At 49.8% G+C, this 18,622-nt stretch overlaps 1 protein-coding gene across 7 annotated transcripts in view; it reads left to right on the top strand.

Moving 5' to 3' along the window:
- Positions 1 to 1,198: 1,198 nt before the first annotated feature.
- MFN2 (mitofusin 2) overlaps positions 1,199 to 18,622 on the top strand; it is a 31,012-nt gene continuing 13,588 nt past the window's right edge. The window contains exons 1-7 of one of the 7 annotated variants that reach the window (XM_063659601.1): positions 1,299 to 1,474; positions 2,963 to 3,103; positions 3,516 to 3,583; positions 10,139 to 10,317; positions 13,191 to 13,326; positions 16,492 to 16,654; positions 17,627 to 17,751. In XM_063659601.1, the coding sequence (XP_063515671.1) occupies positions 10,143 to 10,317; positions 13,191 to 13,326; positions 16,492 to 16,654; positions 17,627 to 17,751 (599 nt within the window). In that variant the 5' untranslated portion in view covers positions 1,299 to 1,474; positions 2,963 to 3,103; positions 3,516 to 3,583; positions 10,139 to 10,142. Of the gene's footprint in view, positions 1,475 to 1,772; positions 2,835 to 2,958; positions 3,104 to 3,515; positions 3,584 to 10,138; positions 10,318 to 12,071; positions 12,239 to 13,190; positions 13,327 to 16,491; positions 16,655 to 17,626; positions 17,752 to 18,622 lie in introns of those variants that run through there. The other 6 variants (XM_054438788.2, XM_054438783.2, XM_054438762.2 and 3 more) reach the window with 6 other exon arrangements.

Raw genomic sequence — 18,622 nt, 5'->3', positions numbered from 1 at the left:
AGGCAGGAGAAGATTGCTTGACTCCAGGAGTCCAGGAGTTCAGGAGACCAACCTGGGTAACAAAGTGAAATGCTTCCCCATGTCTACAAAAAATAAATATTAGGCATGGCTGCGGCATCTGTGGTTAGCTACTTGGGAGGCTGAGTGAGGTGGGAGGATTACTTGAGCCCAGGAGTTCGAGGCTGCAGTGAGCCGTAATTGCACCACTGCACTCCAGCCTGAGTGACAGAGTGAGACTCTGGCTCAAAAATAGATTTTTTTTTCTTTTTTTGAGACGGAGTCTCCGTTGCCCAGGCTGGAGTGCAGTGGCATGATCTCGGCTCACTGCAACCCCCCCCCCCCCCCCCCCGTGTTCAAGCGATTCTCCTGCCTCTTCCTCCAGATTGCAACATCACACCTGGCTACTTTTTGTATTTTTAGTACGGATGGGGTTTCACCATGTTGGCCAGGCTGGTCTTGAACTCCCGACCTCAAGCGATCCACCCGCCTCGCCCTCCCAAAATGCTGGAATTACAGGCGTGAGCCACCGCGCCCGGTCGATATTTTTTTTTCCTAAAAATTGAGATAGTTTAACAGTCTTTTTTGTCCTAAGTCTTATAGCGCATCTCCGTTTGCACTGGCTCAGGACTCGAGAGCCACACGTGGCTAGTGCCTACTGTTCTGGCGCGCTCAGGCTTGGAGCCTTCCCTGCGGAAGCCAAGTCCTGCAAGGGATCTGTTTGCTGCGGTTTCCTAGTGTCTGGCTCATCACTGGGGCCCGGTGATCTGGGTAACCATGTGAGCTTGGGTAACCTCCCCTCTCCGTCTCCTGGGACTGCTGTGGACATTAAACACAGCGGTGGATGTTAGAGACGCAGTTCAGTCACTGGCATTGATTCGCCGTTGTTGCTGCTGTTCTTTCCTCAAAGGCGACTGAAGGGCAGCAGGCCCATGCTCGCTTCTGTCTGTCCGATGAGTCACTTCACCCTGGGCCTGGCCCTCTAGAGAGCACTCCTCTAAGATTACAGAATGCAAATCTGGATTCCAGAGCTGGCAGAGGCCCCAGGGTCAGGCTCTAGGACAACCGGCGAAAGAGCGGGAACCTCTACTCCACGCCCTTGGTTTTTCGCCCCTTGACAGCTTGAGGCTCCGCCCCGCTCTGCCCCGCCCCCCAACTCCGGCCGACGCTCACCGGAACTACAGCCCCCATGATGCAGTGGGAGTCCGAGCCTCTGCGTCTCGGCTTGGGACGCGCCGGCGGAGGAGTGGCGCGCTGAGGCGCCGCTCGAAGCGCCGAGTCGCGGGGCCGCAGAGGCGTAAGGAGTAGGCGGGGCGAGCCGGCTGGGCTCAGGGTGCACCAGCTCACCCGGGTCGAGGGGCAATCTGAGGCGACTGGTGACGCGCTTATCCACTTCCCTCCTCCCGCCTTCCCTCGGGGTGGCGCTCGCTGGTGACGTAGTAAGTGCGATGGCCGCCGCGAGGCCGGGAAGGTGAAGGTGAGAGGGCGACCAAGCCGGGGTGGCGGGGACTGGCCCGGCCCGGCCCGGCGAGTCCTGAGCAGCTCGGCGTGGGCTGACGGGATTCTGGGGCCACGGGGGTCTGGGATGCAGTCAAGCGGGGGTCCCCACTCTCCGGCCTCGCTGCCGGGCCCTCCCCGGCCCTGAGTGGAGGTGGCGGGCCACGGGACCTGGGAGTGGTAGGTGGGGTCCCCTGTAGCTTCTCATCGCCCCCGCCTTTCCACCCTTCACGGCCACGTTCTATCCCTGCCTCTTCTCTATTTTTCATCCAGTCTTCATTTTGCCAGCATTTACTCAGCACCTGATAGGTGTCCACGTTCACCGCGGGAGCGCCCTGCCATCCCTACTTTGGGCAGTTACTGCCCTGTCCTTCAACCCTGTTTACTTGTATGACTTCTCACCGGACTGTAAGGCCCTGGAGGGCAGGACTGTTTCTTATCCGTTCCTAACCTGGCGCCTGACACACACAGAGAAGGCACACAGAAAATGTTGAATAAATAGCTGTTAAGACGCACGAAGGCAGAACTGCCCGTTACCCCCTCTCGTAATCCTTCATTGCCCTCTTTCTTTAAATTCTCAATCATCTCTCTTCTACTCAGAAAAGGGCTCTGGTTATCCGCCTCTGGTGTCCCAACGTTTGGGGCTTGGGGGAGGAAGGCAGCCCAATGTAGTTAAAAAAGGAAGGAGGCCGGTCGCAGTGGATCACACCTGTAATCCCAGCACTTTGGGAGGCCGAGGCGGGTGGATCATCTGGGGTCAGGAGTTCGAGACCAGCCTGGCCAACATGGTGAAACCCCGTCTGTGCTAAAAACAAAAATTAGCCGGGCTTGCTGGCACACGCCTGTAATCCCAGCTACTCAGGAGGCTGAGGCAGGAGAATCGCTTGAACCCGGGAGGCGGAGGTTGAGCCGAGATCGCGCTGCTGCACTCCAGGAGCTTTGGAGTCAAAGGGAGCTAATATTTCAGATCCCAGCTTAGAAAATTGACTAACAGTCTATAAATCTTCAAGTATTCCAGCCCTCTGCCCCATAGAATAGAGAATTAAGTGAGATACTTTACAGTAACTGAACACATTGGCTTTCAATCAGTTCTTCTGTTCCTCAATAGTCAGCTGTTCCACAGTCCTCAAGCCCAGTTTTGTTCCTAGTTTTGCTCTGTCCTCTTCTCCCCTCTCTGGATGTACCTTTCCCAGGGCTCCTGCAGGGACCTCCGTGGTGCCTCAAACCCGCACATGGCGGAACGTGTGTTTGTGCACAGCCAGGATTGGTCCCACACTTCTGCGTTTTTTTCCCCAGGGCACCTCCTCACATGCCAGCGCAACTCCCCAGTACCTCAATGAGTAAGCTTCCCTCAGGGATGAGTTTGTTTGGCTTGAAACCTGATTAGACATGTTTTGTATACCAGTGTTTTTTTTTTTTTTTTTTTTGGACACCTGATCCATCTCCCTTTTCTTTTCTAATAAGTCAGGACTGGTGGAGTCAACACAGTCAATCAGTAGCCAACCTCAACCTGAGACAGGACAGAGGAGAACTCAGAATCTTTTTGTCTTTTGGACTCCAGCCATGTCCATGATGCCTATCCTGTGAAGATCTCTCACCATCCAAAAAAGTAAGTAGTAGCTGTGACTTCTGGCACCCTGGATTTGAGTTGAGTGGACAGGGGTGTGCTCTCCTGGACCTCTGATGGCAAGTCTCTTGGATGGCATCCTCTTTGTATAGAGCCACAGCTTTCTAACTTGTGTTGAAAAACTGCTGTATCTCTTTACTTCCGTGAAGGATTTCGCTTGTTGCTTAGAGAGCCTGTTTAAAAGTTGACAGTTCAGAAGTGGCTGGGATCTCTTGGGCTCCCTGAAGAATTAGTCTCTATCTCCCTCATTTGGTCTTCTCTGCTGTGCTGGCTCTTCCCCATCTCGGCCCAGCACAGGTTGGCTCCTTGTCACTGCTCTTCTAAGATTCTGCTCTGTCCCCTTTACCCTGTATACTCTTTTTGTTTCGATTTCTCAGCTTCTCCTCTTTTCCAGTTGTGCCAGCAGACGATCCGTGGATCCATTTTATTTTCCCTGCTAGGAGTTGCTGTACATAACACTGGGTAAGGAGGTGGTGTGGATTCAGGGACTGTGCTTGGGATCCAAACACACCTTGCACTGAATTTTGCTACTGCTGTCTCTACACCCAAGATACCTAATACTCCTCAACTAATAGCCTAGGTTGAGGCAAAGCTGTTGACCACCTTGGAGGGCTAATAGCAGTTTTCATTTAGAACTGGGTTCATTTCTGGTCTTAGGTTAATATTTATTAATACTGTACCCCTGGCACTTTTTGGGGGTAGGGGCAGGAGAGTACCAGAAAGAATGGGCCTTTCCCTAAAGCGTGATCCTCGGGATTTTAAAAGCTATTACACGGAAGGGTTTTTTCATTGAATATATTTGTGAAATGCTGAATTCAACACAGTTAAACTAGTGTCTTTACAACAAGCCTTCCTTCCCAAACTCTTTGCTGTGCTCACGTGCTCCACTGAGGGGAATGGTAGTGTATGGTGTTTTTTTGTTTGTTTGTGTGTTTTTTGTTTTTTTTTTTTGAGACAGAGTCTGCTCTGTCGCCCAGGCTGGAGTGCAGTGGTGCGATCTTGCAGTGGCGTGATCTTGGCTCACTGCAAGCTCTGCCTCCCGGGTTCACGCCATCCTCCTGCCTCAGCCTCCCAAGTAGCTGGACTACAGGTGCATGCTGCCACGCCTGGCTAATTTTTTGTAGTTTTAGTAGAGATGGGGTTTCACCGTGTTAGCCAGGATGGTCTCGAACTCCTAACCTTGTGATCTACCCACCTTGGCCTCCCAAAGTGCTGGGATTACAGGCGTGAGCCACCGCGCCTGGCCTAGCATATGGTGTTTTACAAACTGATTCTACTATTGAACCTTCTTTACATGGGATATTGGGTGCAAGTTGAGTTCTGTGGACCACGCTTTGCTGCCAGAAACTATCCAAAACAGTAATCTCCAGAGCACTTACGAGGCAGTCACAGCTTGAAGTGTGACGCTTAGTGTGTCACTGATGTTGGAGCTGGGCTCTCAGGCTATGCTTGCGGGATGGTCCCCACATGTCTGTGGCGAGGTCTGTGGTGGAGCAGAGATTATCAAGGCTTTCCAGAGGAAGAACAGGAACCCAGCTGCCCCTCATCACCCTGGAGGAGTAGGGAGTCAGCAGTCAAAGCCTTGAGATAACTGGGGAACACAGGATGTGATAAAAACCAGAAGTCTGTGATGTTGTTTGTTCTCTAGGAGGCATCAGAGGAGGCTTCATGGAATGGGTGGCACTTGAGTTGGGTCTAGAAGGACAGTAGGAGTATGCCAAATGGGTGGAAAAGGAAGGAGGATTCCAGGCAGAAAGCAGCTCATGCAACAACAAATGTGGAATCTCAGCTTGCAAGTTAGCAGAGCCAGATAAATCAGGCAGAGTTTGGAGGGGTTGACAGTAGGTTTTACGCCAGGGGTTTGGAGGCAGCTGCAGGCTGGGTATTGGTGAGAGCAGGAAGGCTCCTGGACTGGCTGAGCTCCCAGCAGACCTTGTAACCTGGAGCTCCCAAGCTTCTACTGGTGTACATGCTGTTGAGTCGTGCAGTTAGTGAGCACTAATGCTTTTGGTTTTATATCTCCTGGGCTTGCAAACATTGACCAGAACTTAAAAGCATCTGCTTCTGATGGCGGGGAACTTGCTTCCTGTAGCAAGTCACTTCTGGAGTGGGGTATCACTGATCCTTCCCCAGCTGACCTGTTTATTTGATCTCCATGGTAGTGGGTAAGGGAGTGATGTGTGTGGTGTGAGTTGGCGGAGTTGCCTCTGCCCTCTCTGAAGGCTGGGTGTTCATGGAGAGAGTCTTGTGATCTTGCTGGTAGAGTTGGTTGTTATTGCTTTATAACAGGTAAAGCTGCCTTTAGCTCTTACTGTATGTGAAGCATGTTGTTTGCATCATCAGCTTTAGTCTTCTCACAGTTTAGATGGTATTGTGGTATTAGGATATTGGTTTTCATCCACGGATCCAGGCTCATAACTCCTATCCATAGCCCTTGTTACGGTTTTTTGTTATAATGTTAGATGTGTTAGGCCTCAGGGGCAGGCCTCTGACCTTCTCCTGCTCTCCTTCCACCCTAATCTTTTCCCACCTTTCTGATTGTGGGCCTTAAAACCCTCCCCTGAGAGGGTTGGACCCTGTATCCTGGGGGAAGGAATGCTGATGTCATGAAGCTTCCATAAAAATCCAAGAGGACAGAGTTCAGGGAGCTTGCGGATAGCTGAACACGCGGAAGTTCCTGGAGAGAGGCCTGCTCAGGGAGGGCACAGAAACTACACGCCTCTTCCCCCATACCTCGCCCTAAGCGTCTCCTTATCTGTATCCTTTGCGATATCCCTCATAATAACCTGGTAAACGTAAGTAAGTGTTTCCCTGGGCTAGGTAGGCTGCTCCATCAAATTAATCAAACTCAAAGAGGGGGTCATGGGAACCCCAGCCTGAAGTCAGTCAGTGAGAAGTTCTGGAGACCCAGACCTGCAACTGGTATGTTTGAGGGGTGGTGGTGGAGAGGTGGGGCAGTCCTGGGGACTGAGCCCTCAACCTGTGGGATCTGACACTCTCTCCGGGTAGACAGCGTGGGAACTGAATGAGAGGATACCCAGCTGCTGTCCGCTGGTTGGTGTGTGGGGAAGAAACCCCCTCACATTTGGTCACAGAAGTCTCTTGTGTTGATGATTATGGTGTAAGAGTAGAGAAAAAAGACAGTTTGAGACAGTTTTTCTCTCCAATAGGTGTCTTGTTTGTTGTACACATGAAGAAACCAAGGTTCTGTGATGAAATAACTTGCTTAAGTTTAAGCAGCCCAGAAATAATGTAGTCACAATTTGAACCCAGCTCTGCCTGATTACAAAACCTGTCATAGGTAGTGCTATATCATGTCCCATCCTTGATTCCTTTTTTTTTAAGAGAGAGACTTCACTCTGTCGCCCAGCAGGCTGGAGTACAGTGGCGAGATCTTGGCTCACTGCAAATTCTACCTCCCAGGTTCAAGTGATTCTCCTGTCTTGGCCTCTGGAGTAGCTGGGACTACAGGCATGCGCCACCACACCCAGCTAATTTTTTGTATTTTTAGTAGAGACGAGGTTTCACCATGTTGGCTAGACTGGTCTTGAACTCCTGACCTCAGGTGAGCTGCCTGCCTCGGCCTCCCAAAGTGCTGGGATTACAGGCATGAGCCACCGTGCCTGACCCCTGATCCCTTTTCTTTTCCTTTTGAGTGGCTTTCCTCTTGTGCCTGCCACATCCCCTCTTTCTTGAACAGTCTGATCTGCCAGGCCATGGCAAGCCTGATTTCAGCGCACTCTCCTTTGCTGCTTTGGAAGAGTGAGAGAGTAGCATTTTCTTTGCAGTTTCCTTTCTCAGAGCTGTACTGTCTTTAAGCCCTGGACATATGGCTTCCATGCTGAGAAAACATCTCTCATAGCTGTGGCGTCATGCTGAGAAGGAATGTAGAAACGGAAGTGGGGTCACTTCCTTCCCTTGTCTCCAGAGGAATCATTAACATTGCGCAAGAACTTGTTGGTTTGAGCACACATGTGGGTCCCTATCCCGCTTTGGGTCAGTCTGTCTTCTGCCCACTGTTTGGGATGGTTAGTTACTAAAAGTCCGTTTTGGCATTTGGTCTTCATGTACCTCTTCTGGGTGTTCTTTCTGCTTTTCAGGACCTTGTGCAACATACTTTGGCCCCATTTGGAAGTTTTTCATGTGTGCTTGCTGGGGAGCAACACCTCATTTCCCATCTAGAGAGAGTGAGCTTACTGCTGGGGGGAGAACTGAGGGCCCTAAGATTAGGGTGGCTGGGGAGGCAGTGACAGACCCAGGCACAGTCAGCTGTGCACACACCCCCTCATCCAGGAGGGCTTTTGCCCTTTGACTTCCTGGGATCGGTGGGCTCTGCTCAAGAAGTAGCTTTCGCCATGGTGGGAACTCTGAGGGACCTGGCAGGGGTCCACTTTTGGGGTCGGAATTCCCAGTCTTACCCTGGGCATTACCTTCTGGTGTGTCTGTCTCTGCCTCTTTTTGAACTTTTTTTTTTTTTTTGAGATGGAGTCTTGCTCTATCGCTCAGGCTGGAGTGCAATGGTGCAATCTTAGCTCACTGCAACTTCCACCTCCCAGGTTCAAGCAGTTCTCGTGCCTCAGCCTCCCGAATAGCTGGGATTACAGGTGCCTGCCACCAAGCCTGGCTAATTTTTGTATTTTTAGTAGAGAAGGGGTTTCATCATGTTGGCCAGGCTGGTCTCAAGTGGTCCACCTGCCTGGGCCTCCCAAAGTGCAGGGATTATAGGTGTGAGTCACCATGCCCAGCCTCTTTTGACCTTTGACCAAAGACCTCTAGGACTTTGGAGTCAAGTCTCATGACCTCTAAAATGCTGTTATATGAAAAGATAAGCTACAAAGATGTGTGGGATTGAGAGCAAGAGAGACAGTCACACAAAAATAGACTGTGATAATATGGCCGGGCCCGTGGCTCACGCCTGTATTCCCAGCACTTTGGGAGGCCGAAGCAGATGGATCGCTTGAGGTCAGGAGTTTGAGACCAGCCTGGCCAACATGGTGAAGCCCTGTCTCTACAAAAAATACAAAAATTAGCTGGGTGTGGTGGCACATGCCCATAATCCCAGCTGCTTAGGAGGCTGAGTGAGGCAAGAGAATCGCTTGAACCTGGGAGTGGAGGTTGTAGTGAGCTGAGATTGCACCACTGCACTCCAGCCTGGGTGACAAAAGTGAGACTCTGTCTCAAAAAAAAAAAAAGACTTGTAATAAAAAAAAATGTTGGGCCGGGCGCGGTGGCTCATGCCTGTAATCCCAGCACTTTCGGAGGACAAGGTGGGTGGATCATTTGAGGTCAGGAGTTCAAGACCAACCTGGCCAACATGGTGAAACCCCACCTCTACTGACAATACAAAAATTAGCTGGGCATGGTGGCGAGTGCCTATAGTCCCAGCTGCTCGGGAGGCTGAGGCAGGAGAATAGCTTGAACTCGGGAGGTGGAGGTTGCAGTGAGCCGAGATCATGCCACAGCACTCCAGCCTGAGCGATAGAGCAAGACTCTATCTCAAAAAAAAAAAAGTTGGCTAGGCATGATGGCTCACGCCTTTAATCCCAGCACTTTAATCCCAACACTTTGGGAATCCAAAGTGAGAGGATCATTGGAGCCCAAGAGTTTGGGAGTAGCCCGGGCAACATAAGAAGTTCCTGTCTCTACAAAAAATTTTTAAAAAATTAGTGGGGCGTGGTGGTGCATGCCTGTGGTCTCACGTACTCAGGAGGCTGAGGTGGGAGGATTGCTTGGGCCCAAGAGGTTGAGGCTGCAGTGAGCTGTGATTGTGCCGCTGCACTCCAGCCCAGGTAACAGCGAGATCTTGTCTCAAAATAAAAAATAAATAAGTAAATAAACAAAATGTTAACATTGCTTATCACAAAATGATGGGGTTACGGGTTTTTTTCCCCTTCAGTTTCCAAATTTTCTGTAGCACACCTGTGCTATATTAAAACAGACCAATAGTTGTGTGTGTGTGTTTTTCTTTGTTGAGACTGGGTCTGGCTCTGTCACCCAGGCTGGAGTACAGTGGTTCGATCTCGGCTCACTGCAACCTCCGCCTCCCAGGTTCAAGCAGTTCTCTGCCTCAGCCTCTCAAGTAGCTGGGATTATAGGTGGCTGCCACCACACCCAGCTATATTTTTTTCTATTTTTAGTAGAGACGGGGTTTCATCATGTTGGCCAGGCTGGTCTTGAACTCCTGACCTTGTGATCCACCTGCCTCAGCCTCCCAAAGTGCTGGGATTACAGGCATAATCCACCATGCCTGGCTGTTTTGTTTGTTTTTTTTTTTAAATAGAGACGGGATCCTATATTGCCTAGGCTGGTCTCGAACTCCTAAGTTCAAGTGATCTGCCTGCCTTGGCCTCTCAAAGTGCTGGGATTACAGGTATGAGCCACTGAACCTGGCCCCTAACCAATAGTGTTTTTATGTGGTCTTGCTCTGTCTCCCAGGCTAGAGTGCAGTGGACTGATCATAGGTCACTGCAGCCCAAACTCCTGGGCTCAAGTGACCCTCCCACCTCAGACTCCCAAGTAGCTAGGACTGCAGATGCATGCCACTGTGTCAGGCTAATTTTGTTTTATTTTTTGAGACAAAATCTCGCCCTGTCACGCAGGCTGGAGTACAATGGCATGATCTTGGTTCATTGCAGCCTCCATCTCCCAGGTTCAAGCGATTCTCCTGTCTTAGCCTCCCGAGTAGCTGGGATTACAGGTGTGTGCCATTGGGCCTGGCTAATTACTGTATTTTTAGTAGAGATGGGGTTTCACCGTGTTGGCCAGGCTGGTCTTGAACTCCTGACCTCAGGTGATCCACCTGCCTCAACCTCCCAAAGTTCTGAGATTACAGGGGTGAGCCCTCACGCCCAGCCTGAGACACTGTTCTTATCTCACCGTCCTTTGTTCTAGTCCTGGAGGTTGCAGTGACCTGAGATCCCCATATTCTTGATTCTCCCCCAAGCATTCCGCCATCCCCCTAGCAGGATGTCCCGAGGTAGGTGTTGCTCGGTTTGCTCACCTTGGCTTCTCTTGCAGCGCAATGTCCCTGCTCTTCTCTCGATGCAACTCTATCGTCACAGTAAAGAAAGATAAGAGACACATGGCTGAGGTGAATGCATCCCCACTTAAGCACTTTGTCACTGCCAAAAAGAAGATCAATGGCATTTTTGAGCAGCTGGGGGCCTATATCCAGGAGAGCGCCACCTTCCTTGAAGGTAAGGGGGCACCTGCTCAGCCAGGCCCGCTCTTACCTGTTTAGATATTTAGCTAGTGGGATTTGCGGGTGGGGAAGTATATCTCTGCTCCCAGGGAACTCATAACCAGATAGCCTTAGAAATGCTCTGCTCTTGAAATCATGTGGAATTGGAGTCTGGGGAGATGAGGCCAGGAAGACAAGGGAACTGCCATTTAGTAATTACTTCAAGAAGTCCACATGTTTTGTTTCATTTAATCATGAAAGATAGGTGAATCTTATCCCCATCTACAAGGCAAGCAAATTAAGGTTTGAGAGTTGTCCGATACCTTGTAAGTAATAGATCAGGGTTTTACCCAGGTGTCTCCAACTCCGGAGCCCACGTGTTTTCCTTTGCCTAGTTCTGGCTGCCATTAATACCAGGCACTGTTTGGGTGTCAGTGATCCCTGACCAGGGTGCCCTTTCTTTGATATTTTTAGATTGGTGACAGAACTATAGGAAACTCACGTCACCTATGCCTTTTCTCCTAGTTACTAATTTGAGCCCAACCTCTAGTTCCTTGTCTATCAGCAGAGAAGGACTGGTTCCCAGGGCCCTGCTCGTCTGAGTGTCAACTCCAGCACCGGCTTCCTCAGGCTCCCTCTTTAGAAGGGCACTTTGGCGCCAGGTCCTGAGATTGTCTGTGGAGACCCAGTAACTGAGTCTTATCTGCCCTTGGTTTCCTCACTTGTGAAAGTGGGGCTCAGGTGTGAACAGTGGTTTCAGATTCTAGTCTGCAGAACCCTAGAAGTTCAGTGGTGGTGCTTCGGGGGTTGGCCCCTGGCTCAGGGGGGCCACCTTCTTTCCGTTCTGCTTTCAAATAGAGCAGCTTGGCTTCTCGTTGTTTTACATGCCAGGCTGCTACACGAGGCTTCCTTTGAAGAAAGAGACTGTCCAACTCATGCCCTCATCTGTGCCCTGCCCTTTGCATGGCGCTTGATGCAACAGAAGGTGTTTCCTAAATACTTGTTGAACTAAAAAAAAATCTGAATTTTAAAGTAGTATGATTGGTAGTTGAAATAATCCCAACTCATTGCCTGTTTATCAGTGGCTATGGTGTGCCAGGTGCTGGGCGTGCAGAGATGGGGTAGATCAGGCTGCTCCCCTCTGGGAGCCCAGACTAACCCTCTTGGAAGCTCTGAGTCACCTACTCAGATGATGTTGTGGACAAACACGTGCGTAATGCAGGTGTTTATGTGATGCATGCTTTGAGTTCTCTGTGTGTAAAAATATGAGGCCTCCCCTGTTGTTTAAATGGAAGGGAAAGAGCTGGAGTGATCCTGAGCTGTGTTGGGTCAGGGAAAGAATGGTTCCTGCCTGGGGACTGTTTCTAACGGGCAGGTAACAAGAGCTTGTTGGCCTGCTGGCTCTCGCTTTTAAGTGTAGTCACATGCTTGAGAGCCAGCTTCCTCCGAGGGACATTCCAAAGGCCATGCCCAGGTGCCCATATAAAGGAGGAATATTGATGCATCTGGGGCAGAGGTGACCGGTGGACATAGCGGGAGGGGAGATGGGGGTGTTGTTGACTTGGTCACTTCCTTTCATGGCTCTGGCTGCAGGGGAAACTCACTGGGCAGGCCCTTGTCATGCTTCAGATGTTTTCGGAGTGTTCTCAGGGCTGGGGCCTGTCAGCCTCATAGTTCCCAGGAGTGTGCAGAGGGGCTAAACACCCGTCTGTGTTCCAGCCAGCTGAAGCACCTGTGTGGTGCGAGTTCTAGACAGGACGGTGGGATCTCACTCAGTTGCTCCTGTATGGAGTAATTTGTTGGCCATCTGCCTGTTAAGGGCACTGGGAAAAAGCAGTGCAGTGATCCAAAGGTCTGCTCACGTAGCAAACATTTGTGCACCTGCTGAGCGCTGGGATCAGATAGCGTGGCCCTCATGAGGCAGATGACACAGACAGGTGAGCTGGACGGTTACCTTATGGTGAGGTGAGAGCTGAGATGGGAGAAGTGCAGGGTGCTGGGGCACACAGAGAAGGGGTCCGGGGTCCTGACTCAGGTTGGAGGGTGGTCAGAGAAGGCTTCCTGGGGGCAGCGCTGTCTAAGCTAGGCTGGAGGCTAAGTGAGAATGAGCCATGCTGCCCCAAGGCAGTGTAGTGTGTCAGTTCTTCAGAGAGTGCAGAAGGGGTTTGGGCAGCAGGGAGTGGAGCCAGAGGGCCGAGGAAGCTGGGGAGTTTGGGGATATGGTGAGGGAGACCGTGAGGCAGCGGGTGGCAAGAGGCCAACAGGGCCAGGGCAGGGAGGGCCTCAAGAAGTGACATAGAGTGGTTAAGAGCCTGGACTCCAGAGCCAGGCTGCCTGATTCAAATCCTAGCTCTGCCTTTTACTAACTCTGGAGCCACGTTAATAAAGAGGACCCAAGGAGAGAGCGAATTTGAAAAGTGAAAGGAGCAGTGCCTGGCATGTGGTAAGAACTTCGTAAATATTTGTTAAGAAAAAATAAACAAGGATGGCAGCTAACATTTAAGTATTCATCTTCTACCAGCTGCCATTCACAGCGTTTGTGTTTCAATTCGTTTGATCCTCACAATGATCTCATGAAGTAGGTATTGTAGTTATCTCCGTTTTGTGCCTAAGGAAACTAAGACCCAGAAAGGTTCTTTTGCTTGAGGCCACAGAGCTAGAAAGTGGTAAGAACCAGCTTCAAAACCAGGCAGTGTTGCTCCTGAGCCATCTTCTTAACCACCACACCGTGGGGCCACCATAGAGGATCTGGAACTCAGCCTGTCGGCTGCAGGGAGCCAGAGGTGGACTCGTTTAGGATAAGCAGGGCCGGTGCTCTGGCCCTTCCAGACTTGTGACTGTGGAACCCCTCTGACCACATGGTGACCCATTTTCAATCCCTGCCTCCAGACACGTACAGGAATGCAGAACTGGACCCCGTTACCACAGAAGAACAGGTTCTGGACGTCAAAGGTTACCTATCCAAAGTGAGAGGCATCAGTGAGGTGCTGGCTCGGCGGCACATGAAAGTGGCTTTTTTTGGCCGGTAAGTCCTTGAGGCACCCACCTTTCTTTCTTCCTGGCTAGGAGGGAGGGAGGCACTTTGTGCAAGGTCACAACGTTCCAGGCAGGGTCATGCTTCAGGATTCATTGCGTTCCTTTTAATTGATATTTTATTTATTTATTTGATTTTTGAGACAGGGTTCTCTGTCACCCAGGCTGGAAGCTCATTACAGCCTCGACCTCCCTGGGCTCAGGTGATCCTCCCTCCTGAGCCTCCTGAGTAGCTGGGACTGCAGGTGCATGCCATCAAGCCTGACTATTTTTTTTTTATTTTTTAATTAAGGTTAAAAGCATATAATATAAAATTCACCACCTTAACCATTTTAAGCATATAGTTCACTAGTAGGTATATTTGCAGCCAGTCTCAAGAGCTTTTTCATCTTGCAAAACTGAAGCTTGTATTATAGCCATTAAACAATAACTCCCTGTCCCACATGTCCCTCGCCCTGGCCACCACCATTCTACTTTCTGTCCCTATGAATTTGACTGTTCTAGATATCTCACGTAAGTGGAATCATACAGTATTTGGTTTTTTTCGTCCATTCATAAAACTTTTATTCCACTTACATGAATTTAATACACGCGTTCTTAACAATTGTGCTTGTATTGTTCATGAAAATTTTGTAAGACATTAAACAAAGCTAGCCATCATCTCAAGTTATTTCCCTGTTAACTATTTTTACAGCACATGCATGTTAGGCAAGCATCAAAAAAACAAAAGTCACAAAAGCAAAGAACCTAAAAATAAGTTAAATACGTGTTTTTTTTTTGTTTTGTTTTACTGCTAGCTTGATATACATGAAGTATTCATTTTTCCTGCATCTTTACTTTTACATTTGTTCTTAGATTGCCTAAAACATTTTAAATACAAATAAAATGAGTGTAGCAAAAATAATGAAGGCTAACAGCAGATAACTTTACAAATAATGGAATGTAAACCATTTCTGCCCTTATCCAAATTAAAATGGGTCACAACTTTGTCTAAAGGAACACTTCCACAGCTGTAGTCAAAGGTGTGCACATTGAGATTGAGTATTCCACAGATACACATGGTTTAACATGTGATAACCATGGGGTATCTGTTTCTACCACAGCCTTGTAAGTGCTCCAAACCTTAAAGTACCCACATTTACTATACCTGTGACTGGAACCAATGATCCTTTTTATTCCCCACCAGGACAAACCAATATGTAGGCAGTTTTCTTTGCTTTGACATGGAAGCAGTTTTAACACTAGCCCTTGTGAAGCCACAATGTACCCAAAGTACTACACCAAACATTTATAACTTGTATAATGGCCAGGCGCGGTGGCTCACGCCTGTAATCCCAGCACTTTGGGAGGCCGAGGCGGGCAGATCACAAGGTCAGGAGATCGAGACCATCCTGGCTAACACGGTGAAACCCCGTCTCTACTAAAAATACAAAAAAAATTAGCTGGGTGTGGTGGCAGGCACCTGTAGTCCCAGCTACTCGGGAGGCTGAGGCAGGAGAATGGCATGAACCCAGGAGGTGGAGGTTGCAGTGAGCCGAGATTGCACAACTGCACTCCAGCCTGGGTGACAGAGTGAGACTCTGTCTCAAAAAAAAAAAAATCTAATACAAGAAAAAAGGCATCTAGACAGATTGTATGCTAGGCACATAGTGGTAGCCTGGGGAATAGGCACTGTGCCTAGAGTCTTGACCCTGATGAACTGCAACCTCAGGTGTGGTCCTCTACTCCTCTGAACTATCATTTCTTCATCCTCACCTGGGAGGTATGACCCCCTGCTTAGGTGAGCTAGTGGGCTTCCTGTCTCACTGGGTGCAGGTAAGGTCATTGTAGTTCTGCTCTAGTGATGTGGCTGGGAAACTTCAACTCAGAATGAGAAACACTGTGCTTAGCACAGGTTGAAAGCTCTGAGACTCAGAGCAGATGAGTCTGCTGAGCAGAGCTATTGTCAAGAAGCAGAAATGGCGGGGTGCAGTGGTTCACACCTGTAATCTCAGCACTGGGAGGCTGAGGCAGGAGAATTGCTTGAGCCCAGGAGTTTGAGATCAGCCTGAGCAACATGGCAAGACGCCATCTCTACCAAAAATTTAAAAATTAGCTGGGCGTGGTGGCAGCTATAGTCTATATATAGGTGGTACCCATAGTCTAAGCTACTTGGGAGGCTGAGGTGGGAGGATCATTGAGCCCTGATGGTCGAGGCTGCAGTGAGCTCTATTCATACCACACGCCGCTGCACTCCAGCTTGGGCGAGAAAGCAAGATCCCGTATCAAAAAAAAACAAACAACAACAACAACAACAACAAAAAACCCCACCAGAATACATGAAATGGGTGTGACAGGTATGAATGAGAAAGTCGACTGGGCATGGTGGCCCACGCCTGTAATCCCAGCACTTTGGGAGGTTGAAGCAGGCAGATCACCTGAGGTCAGGAGTTCGAGACCAGCCTGGCCAACATGGTGAAACCCTGTCTCTACTCAAAATACAAAAATTAGCCGGGCATGGTGGTACACGCCTGTAGTCCCAGCTACTCGGGAGGCTGAGGCAGGAGAATCGCTTGAACTCAGGAGGCGGAGGTTGCAACGAGCTGAGATCGTGCCACTGCACTCCAGCCTGGGCGACAGAGCGAGACTCCGTCTCAAATAATAATAAAAAAAAAAAAGAATGAGAAAGTAACCTTCCCTTTAGCCTGGCAGTTGTCAGCTGGGACTGACAAGGTGGAGCTTCATGTGTAAGGAGGAGCGTGATGGGAAAAAAGCAGTGAAACATGCCCTGTGTAGGAAACACTGGGGTCATTTAGACCGAGGAAGACACTCGGGGTGAGTCGGTGTTTCAGGTAGGCCTGAGTTAAACTTTGGAGACAGACAGACCGTCTCTGTAAGTGTTGCTGAGGGTGGCCGTATGATTCAAGGGGCAGACAGCACGCAGTGAGCCTCTTGTAGATTGATCTGAAATGATGAACCAGGGCCATGTCACAGGTTTGGGCCTGGGGGTGTTTATTCATTTTAATAAACAGCGCCTACTCTTTGTCTCTCAGCACTGTCTGGGCACTGGCAACATTGCAGTGAATAGGGCTTTGGCCTTCCAGGCTGGTATCTGCATTGTGAAAGTAATTCAGGTCAGATATTGGTGGCTTTGCTGACAGCTGTTACTTTCTTCTAGGACGAGCAATGGGAAGAGCACCGTGATCAATGCCATGCTCTGGGACAAAGTTCTGCCCTCTGGGATTGGCCACACCACCAATTGCTTCCTGCGGGTAGAGGGCACAGATGGCCATGAGGCCTTTCTCCTTACCGAGGGCTCAGAGGAAAAGAGAAGCGCCAAGGTGAGGGTGCCAGGCTGGCTGTCAGCCCTGTGCCTGCTGGTGGAGCAAGTCCTCCGTTGTGACACGGCTGACCTCACCTCTAGGGAGGGGGCAGCACCACCCTGTGGAGGTGAATGGGAGACCCTATTTTAGATGAACTTTTTGAAGGATGTAAGAGCTTCTGGGGGCTGGCGGGGGCGGTTTTCAGAAACATGGATCACCAAGAATGAGGACCCTGCTGTTCCTCATACAGCTCTGAGTGGCCACTGACCTCTCTTCACTAATTAAGGAAGACAGTATGTGCTGTGTTCTTCCTTGGGATATTGCCAGAGAGGAATTCCTGCATTTGCTCTGTATCTCTGACCTATCAGTCAGGGACCAACACTCTGAGTTTTCTGAGAGGCAGCTGCATTCTTGTTTGGGGCCAGATGCTCAATTTGCTTCATAAAGAATCAATCGGCCGGGCACGGTGGCTCATGCCTGTAATCCCAGCACTTTGGGAGGCCGAGATGGGTGGATCATTTGAGGTCAGGAGTTCAAGACCAGCCTGGCCAACATGGTGAAACCCCATCTCTACTAAAAATACAAAAATTAGCTGGGCTTGGTGGTAGGTGCCTGTAATCCCAGCTAGTCGGGAGGCTGAGGCAGGAGGACTGCTTGAACCCAGGAGGTGGAGGTTGTGGTGAGCCGAGATCACGCAACTGTACTCCAAGCCTGGGTGACAGAGCGAGACTCTGTCTCAAAAAAAAAAAAAAAAAAAAAAAAATCAGTGCAGAACAGATGACTTTAGGGTGATATCCAGGAAAGAAGCTCAAAAGAGCAGTGAAGAAAGTGGGTTCTTATTGACAACTCCCAGCTGTTAACTTTTTATATGTGGAAGAAGAAAGGGTAGCAGATGGGCAGCATTCCCAGCCACTGTGCTCTGATGCAGCGGCACAGGAAATCTCCTGGCTTGGTGGTTCCTCCTCAGCCTCTTTCTTCCTCTGCCATCAGACTGTGAACCAGCTGGCTCATGCCCTCCACCAGGACAAGCAGCTCCATGCCGGCAGCCTAGTGAGTGTGATGTGGCCCAACTCTAAGTGCCCACTTCTGAAGGATGACCTCGTTTTGATGGACAGGTAAGAGGGAGGTGCCCTCCTAGGAGGTCCAAACTGGAAGGCACCAGGTTTCTGTTTCTGGATAATCTAGGCCAGGGTCCCTGGGCCCCATCCTTGCTCTGCTTAAGTATTACTGCCTTTCAGATGGGCTCAACCAAATCCTCTGGCCTCTTGGCTTTCCTCTGGAGTCTAGTTACTATACCTATTTATCAGTACCCTGCAGATGTCCCAGGGATGGTCTGTAAAAGATAGGAGGGATGCTCAGAAGTTGGGGGAGGTTCTCAATCTCATCCCAGTGCTTTGTACTGGGGGTGAGGAGTTGTGGTGGAGTCAGAGGTGTATTTTATTTCCCTTGAAGAAACACTTTGCCTTGGTTTGGTGGACAGGTTATAACTTTACCAACATGTACAGTATTGTAGCGTTTACCTGGACTGACATCAAGTCACAACTTCACCTTAATTGTATATCATCTTTTTTTTTTTTTTTGATACAGAGTCTCTGTCGCCCAGGCTGGAGTGCAGTGGCGCAGTCTCGGCTCACTGCAACCTCTGCCTCCCGGGTTCAAGTGATTCTCCTGCCTCAGCCTCCGGAGTAGCTGGGATTACAGGTGCCCGCCAACATGCCTGGCTAAATTTTGTATTTTTAGTAGAGATGGGGTTTCACCATGTTGGCCAGGCTGGTCTTGAACTGCTGACCTCATGATCCACCCTCCTCAGCCTCCCAAAGTGCTGAGATTACAGGCATGAGCCACTGCGCCCCGCCTGGTGTATCATCTTTAAAGTAGAATCACAAGTAATTCTGTTTTTATAAAAGCAATAGATGTATGTGTTTAAAAACACTCATTTCTGCCAGGCACAGTGGCTCATGCCTGTAATCCTAGCACTTTGGGAGG

Source organism: Pongo pygmaeus, chromosome 1 (assembly GCF_028885625.2).
Source record: "Pongo pygmaeus isolate AG05252 chromosome 1, NHGRI_mPonPyg2-v2.0_pri, whole genome shotgun sequence".
Lineage (NCBI taxonomy): Eukaryota > Metazoa > Chordata > Mammalia > Primates > Hominidae > Pongo > Pongo pygmaeus.
Note: the sequence above shows the minus strand (reverse complement) of the source record. Positions and strands in the feature narration are given on the sequence as shown.